This window comes from Myzus persicae, unplaced genomic scaffold, assembly GCF_001856785.1.
Source record: "Myzus persicae strain clone G006 unplaced genomic scaffold, MPER_G0061.0, whole genome shotgun sequence".
Classification (NCBI taxonomy): Eukaryota; Metazoa; Arthropoda; class Insecta; order Hemiptera; family Aphididae; genus Myzus; species Myzus persicae.
Genome location: NW_019104414.1, coordinates 11,712 through 19,514, shown reverse-complemented (window position 1 = coordinate 19,514; position 7,803 = coordinate 11,712). Strand labels below are relative to the sequence as shown.

Here is a 7,803-nt window from a genome sequence, read left to right as displayed (position 1 = left end):
TTTTTTTTTTTTTACCCCCCCCCCCCCGCGAAATTAATTTCCAGTTACGGCCTTGTTCATAATCAATTAAGTTGCAACCCACTTACCAACATTATTAACTTGGGATATTACAACATTTAGTTGAACAACAAAATCAACAATTTAATGAAAAAGGTCTATAAGTTATAAGCCACAATTTTACTTTTATTTGTTAAAGGTACTGTATGAACAAATTGTTGAGGTTCTTCAATTCATTTTATTAATTTATCAACACAATGTTTTGCATAATTAGTAACAACTTTTACTTGTACTTGTAGCGATAGCGGTAGTATAATAATGGGGTATACCTATTATATTTAAAATAGAAAACTTGTACATGGCTATTGGCTATATTATAACATGAAATATTGCCAATAATCGACATAAAAAATTGAATCTATTAATTTTTCTTCCTTTTTAAGTGGACATGTGGCTTTTATCTCTTTTGCCCTGACGTCTCGTCAATGAGTTTACCTTACAAGACTGATGAAGTAAAAGTTCACCTCTCGTTAGTGAAAGACGACCGACAAATGCATGACAATGTGGCAGTGATAGCATTCACATAATATACAACACATTATATTATATTATTATCACATTATTATAGTCTTATGTATTAAACGTGTAGTATATTTATATACAGATACTAAACTGACTGCAGTCGTAGTGACTTTATTTCTGTTTTTAAGTACTGAACGCAAGGCTTACGAGGTTTTTGTTCTACAATTAAACACAGAAATACACGACAAGGATAAATTGAATTTAAGAGAATGAAATACTTATTGAAATTTACAATGGACCCTGGAACAACTATCGTGGTCAGGCACGATCCTTCTACCAGCAACCTACCAACCTGCCTATTGTTCAAAAGTAGCCAAACGACATCGACCACGGTGCTCTTGTGAAGTTATATGATCGTGGCCGTTGCTCTATCATATGGTACTGGTTTTCGTCAATCATACTAATTTTCTTATACTACCTACCTGAATAAAATTATAAATATACACCTTTTATAATCGCACTTATATTTTATATTGACCTTTTGCCCATGTTAAAAGTTAGCCCATCTAAATTGTTGAAACTGATTTGATTAATTTATTTGATCGTTGCATCTGTAATAAATAAAAATAAATAAATCTGAGAGTACAAAATGTATGTAAACATTGTAAACGGTACACGCTATTATTAAGGTCAACACACACTGCAGCTGTAGTTGGTAAAATGGGTCCGGAGTCCAATTGAATCAAGATTGCGTCTGGTATTAGATTATTCATTCGAATTTGAATAAACCGGTTTAAATATTTGCGACCATATCTAATATTGATATAAATATTGGATCTAATACACGTAATAAATATAATAATTTACAATGTTACAGAAAATAAATATACCTAATACGTATTCATTAAGTCCAACACAACTTATTACAATAAATCAATACAATTTGGAATGAAAATGTAGAAGAATTGGTTACAATTTTTAATCAAGCTAATTTGTTGGTGTGCTCTAAGCTTGTAGTATTTATTTATTACATAATTTACGCATGCGGTGGAGCTATCCGAATACAACAGCTAGGTAGTGTAATAAAAGACTAGAAGAGGTAGGTGAATACGGTGTAAGATGAAATAAGAATTATAAATAACATAAGGTAAATAAATAAATAATTACCAAACTGTATTTAGGGTAAAATGTTTTAATTTAGGCTCTTGGGGCTCAACAACAATTATTATTATGCCCTTATTCTCGTCCACCGATACAATGTTACAATATTATAATATAGATAGGTACTAAAATGATGTTTACAATTATTGGTAACTCATTAATGGGACTCACAAGCAAAGCCGACACACAATATTCTAACCAAAAAACACCTGTAGCATTAAATCCGAATAATGACATTCTTCACAAAACAATTAATACAGAAAATAAAATATATTAAGCAGACTCGTGGCCGGTGACTGGTGAGTGGTGACCGTACAGAGATGCGCCATGATGTACCGAGCTCTATTGCGCATCAACATTCCCACGGAGGGTCTATTATACCAATAAGCCCACACAAGCCATCATAACGACTCATGAGTCATGACTCTTGTGCTTTGTCTGAAACGCCCGCTATTAAGGAAGCAGTCTTGACATGTATATCAATAACAAAGAATTCACAGTCCAATACTTGTGAGTTGTGAGTATAAAATATACTAAATAATTGTTCAACTATTATTCGAGAGGAACTAATGTTGAAATAATTTAACTAATTGGAACACGTACGAATATAAAAATATGACGTAATATACCTAAAATCATTATTTACGTAATTACTATAGGATAAAGTTCATCCACATTGTCTGTGAAATCAAAATATAGCAACAAGACTGATATCAGCATCGTCTTCAAAAGAACAAACAATATTTGAGTTTGATTAGTTTTAATTTTAATAATTTGATTACGTCGTACTAAACGACACCATTATGAAATACACAGAGTGATTCACCAAATACTACTCTTTTAGATTCTGAGCAGAGCGATGAATGTATTGATTTTACAATGTTTTTTTGTATCTGTCATAGTGTCATCACCTTTTGGGACAGTAAAAATTCTCTGAATTTCTTCAACAGCATCTTTTCCTGTAGGAAAGTAAATCTAGTTTGTACTTTTAGGGGAAACAAAGACTTATTATACTCAATGTTTATAGTATTTCTAAGTATCTATAACCTGTACATATCGACCAGAATTTCAAATTTATATTTATTTTCAAATTATTATAACATTTCATTTTCTCCATCGATGTTTCAAATGACATCGATCAATCAGGCTGGATTTGCTAAAAACACCTTAATGGCACTTGAATCAGTTCAAGTTTAATAACAATACCATAATTGACGGTCATAATATGTGAATATTATAATAGTGTCACACGGAGTTTAGAGTATGGCAAGTCGCAAGTGAAATGAAAACAATAAGAATTAAAATCAATTAGTATAATAATAATAATAATAATAATAATTGTCTTACTACATAGTTTAAAATAACGATATACATAAATAATTGCATATCCATATTTCACAAGTGTACATTATTTAACAAAATATACTTAAGAGGATGTTATATAGGAATTTGTTGTCTCCTTTTCACAAGTGCATAACATACCAAATGTACACTCAGCAGATAACATTTAGCTTCTTTAATCTTTGGTAAAAAAAATATGAGCGAATCGACCTTCTATGAAACTTGATAATAAGAACATTATTCGTGTTTGTATATAGGCTTTTTATCATAGCTCAGTGTTTTAGGAAGTTTTGCTTATATAATATAGCTTAAATTAAAAATTCTATTAACTCACTTTAAAATTCATAATAAATAAATAAAAAAAAACCCCACATACAAACACAGATAATTTTCTTACCATTAAGTTTCACAATAGGTCAATTAGCTCTTAATTTTTAAACTAAAGTAATTATTAAACATTTAAACGTGATCTGTTGACTGTACATTTAGTAGGCATGATAAGCAATTGTAAGACAGAGATAACGAATGTCTAAGTAGTGCCCTTTTAATAACAAGTTCTTAATTTTAGATATACACTACATAAAATGTATTATTTCTATTATTATTCAAATCCTGATCTTTTTAAGTAAAACTTGTGGTGGGATCAGGATAGTTTTTTATGCAACTATGTATAACATATTTATATTAATTTCTTACAGTACCTATTGATTCTAAATTAATAAGCCTAATATGTAGTCCAACTAGTGCTTGATTTGGAGGGAGGGCGAGGAGGGCAGAGAAATTTCCTATTTTATTGGGTGTACCCATTCTAATTTTTTGAAACGGATCCCTGAGAATGCACCATTTACTGGTGAATTAGAAAATTGTCGGTTTTTTATGCAAAATATAATAACCATAATATTTTTACCTTATAATAAAAATATTAAAATGTCTTGTAACTCTTTAAAATACAGTTAAATACAACAAAATCATTGGGTCAGTTCATAGCAGCTTCGGGTAGCAGTAAATCCTGCTTCTGACATAGAATCATGAAACGTATACCAATAACTGGTAATTAACAAATGAGTGTTTTTTTTATGCATATATTCGTTGAAAAAATTTAATATTGTTTAGGTGTGATTGTTACTGGAGGGGGTGTGGGGGCTTTGCCCTCCCGGTAATGTGACAGTTAATTTTGTGTGGAACTCTCTTTCATTCAACATTCTTTGAGTCACCCTTCTAATTTTTTTTCAAATCAAGCACTGAGCAGATATTTTCTTTACATAAGCAAATATATTATGCATAAAACCTATACAACTATAATTTCCATCCGTGCACAAATGTGTCTCAATATCTTTAAATGTATAACTTACCTATACCTACATTATATTATTATAATTAAATTTAAAAACCATAAGTTATATTAATTAAATACTGAGGATAAACAAGAAGCCTTGTACGGCTATCTTAATACTAAGGATAAGGGTTAAATGATTATTGTGTATATAAAAAAAAATTAAATAAATAAGTTGGATAAGACTATCTAGTTGTCAACTTCCCATTTAATACATTTTATAATATATCCATCAAAATATTTTTTAATAATAATTATTATTATTATATATAAATGTGATGATATGTATGTGATTATTATAAATTTTATAATAATCACACACATATCAAATATTAATATAATCACTTTATTTAAAATTTTAATTAATTAAATTTAAATTTTTTAATTTAAATTTATAATGTTGTTTTTTTAGTCCAAAACATAAATAATAATATTTTCGAGGGATACCCTTGACCGCCAATAAAATAAAAATAGGTAAGTTAAAGGATAAATAAATACAAAACTGCTGTATTATTTACAACAACGATCCCGCTGGAAAGTTAAGATGACTTAACCAACGATTTGCACTCACATTTATAGGAGATTTTACCGATAGATATATGTATGTAAAAATGTCTATGCATATTTAATATATGAGTCATAAATACTGACTAATTAACCAGAATATATTTTAAAATTATATCAGGTTTCACAATAATATGTTCGAGTAACTTTGTAATTTATATTTATATTATAATATTGTTATTAAGAGGGCGCTACAAGGACAACATTGTTGCCTCCGCCTTACAAGTGCGTAACATAGCAAATGCACGCTCAACAGGTTACTTATAGCTTCGTAGTTAAATAATTAGAGCGAATCGACATCTTATGAAACTTGATGATAAGAACATTATCTGTGTTTTATGGTGGGTTTTTTACCATAGTTTAGTTTTTAAGTGAGTTATAAGCATTTTTAATTTAAGCTGTATTATACCTAAAACTGCTAAAAAATTGAACTATCGTAAAAAATTCAGATACGAACACAGTCACACAGATAATGATCTTACCATCAAGTTTCATAATAGTTTGATTTGCTTTACTTTTTAAATTAACAAGGCTACATGCAATCTTCTGAGCTTAAATTTGCTGTTACTCATTTGTAAGACGGAGACAACAAATGCTAGTGTTACGTCATGTTATGCATTGTTGGTGTTCAGGTAGCTGTCAGTATTGGTGAGCAATGTATTTAGTAATAGTTGTAACTAGTTGTTGTTGCAACATTGGATTTTGTTATTTATTGTGTATCATTTGTTGTCGAGATCGTATGTTTATTTTTCTTTGCTGTTGTTCTTGGTAATAGTCGAGATCGTTGGAGTTGTTGCTCTGCGATCTTGGATTTCAAATTTAGACAGAAAAACACTGGGCAGTTAGAATCAATACAATATGTTGCATGATAGATGCAAATTTCAAAATATCGACAGTAAATACGACACAATATGTCTCCACATTTGACTCTACATAATTGAACATGTTGCAACACCCTTCTCATAAAACTACAAGTTTCAATGTGACAGCCGTTACATTGGCTAGCGTGTACAAGAAATTTATTATACCGGAGAAATGTTAATCGTCTAGGTTCTTGGGGTTCTGCTTGTTGGTCAGTAGGAGATGATCCGTCTACCACATCATGACTCAGTTTCTCCATGGTGTGTGGATGCTTTTCTTTCTCGTAACAATCAATACATAAATCAAAGTCATTGCATACAGTGCATTGGTGTCTGGTTACCATATGTGAATTACAACAATTGCATATGTACATTGCCACTGAAGGAAACATTGGTATCCTAATAGTGATAATAATTAATAATTATAAACTAGGTACTTTCAAATAATAATTTGTACTAATTACTTGACAAAAGATTGAAAAAATGTCAGCATTTTTTTTTTTTTTGTAGCAGTTAACAGTTAAATGAACTTTCTTGAATTTACTCTTGCGCCACTCCTATTCACTCAACTAAAATTTAAACACATAATAATGCACAGTTAAAACTAATTGTTTGCTCAAAAACAACTCGGGATAAAAGAGGGGGTGGGCACCATTGTTTTAAGCGAAATAAAAAAAAAAATGTTAGAATAGGGACAGCGAATAATCGTAATTTGTTATTTTGAGGAATTTAGTGGACTATATTTTTGAATACAGCAAAAATTGTAATATGATTACACACATATATCTAAAAACCTACGGGTTAGGGGTTGGGGGTTAATATGCAGTGTGTCCCGAATTTTATGAGATAGCAGATTTCAACATGATATACTTAAATTAGGAAAAATGGCATATGTGAAAACCTCTTTGAATCATATAATTTAAATTAATTATTTATTTGTTAGTTAAAAAGTGGAGATTTTAGAGGTAACTTTATAAACACAAATGGGAACCTATATTTTTTAAATATGATTCTGTAGGATTTTTTTTCAAATATATTTGGATGTATCATTCATAATTATGGGTCAATAATTAAAAAAGCTCGAAGAACTAGTTATAATAATAAAACGTGTGTTTGGTATCTTAATTTCATTTTATATATTATAAAGATAGGAAAAAGCACAAAATTGTATAGATACTAAAAAAATGCAATGCATTAGATAATAAACCTACCCATAATATTATGTAAATTGTATATTGTATTATTTATAATCAATGCTATTATTGGAACGATTTTTAACGAATAGAATGAGTGATAATATATATTATTCGATATATTCGTAATATATTATATTTCATATAAATATGTATAAGTATCTTATTTATTGAGTTATTTTTCTATTATTCTTTATTTATCTATTTCGTTAAGATTATATAATTCAAAAAGGTTTTCACATAGGACATTTTCCCCTAATTTGAATATAGCATGCTGAAATCTGCTGTCACATGATATTTGGGACACCCTGCATAGTTATGCATAGTTTATGCACGATATCGGGCTCACAAAGATTGAGAATAAAATTAATTTATAAAATATACAATAGGTATTATGTATGTCTTACGTGATTCCGTTTAACTTGGCCCACTCAAACGGAAAGGTGACCTACCGGACCGCCAAACCTGGAAAGATGGTTAAGTACAGCTGTGGAGCAGTGTAGACGTATGTGAAAGACGTTCGTACAGTTGACGACAGTGGCGTATATACGAATTATTTTCACTATGGGCCGATTTATCAATTATCACTAGTCAAGCAGCATAGCCATAATTATACATTTTTAAGGGAGCAGCTGTTATATAATTAAGAATTATGACATATTATACAGTTCAAATAAAAATTGCGCAATTCAATTTTATAATTATTATGTAAAATTAATTTTTTGTTTCTTTTTTTAAAAATATTGACAGTGTCGTTTGTATATTTTATTGTTACCTTACTATGAATTTAACATCAAAGTCAATAAGTCATTAAAGCAAGTCGCGTCAATAT

General features: G+C 29.6%; 1 protein-coding gene across 1 annotated transcript; it reads right to left on the bottom strand.

Moving 5' to 3' along the window:
* Window positions 1-4,800: 4,800 nt before the first annotated feature.
* LOC111042001 (CREB-binding protein-like) lies at window positions 4,801-7,574 on the bottom strand. Its single transcript, XM_022326491.1, has 3 exons — window positions 7,379-7,574; window positions 6,243-6,347; window positions 4,801-6,177 (listed from the first exon to the last, which is right to left on the bottom strand). Exons 2-3 carry the CDS (start codon window positions 6,269-6,271, stop codon window positions 5,628-5,630), a joined length of 579 nt encoding a protein of 192 aa, XP_022182183.1. The 5' UTR covers window positions 6,272-6,347; window positions 7,379-7,574; the 3' UTR covers window positions 4,801-5,627.
* Window positions 7,575-7,803: the final 229 nt, after the last annotated feature.

What these genes read in the sequence shown, in the direction of transcription:
- LOC111042001 (XM_022326491.1), bottom strand. Translation starts at nt 6,271, where the DNA reads ATGCTGACATTTTTTCAATCTTTTGTCAA. An exon ending in TTTTTTCAATCTTTTGTCAA is followed by an intron (nt 6,178 to 6,242) that starts GTAATTAGTACA and finishes TATCACTATTAG; the next exon opens with GATACCAATGTTTCCTTCAG.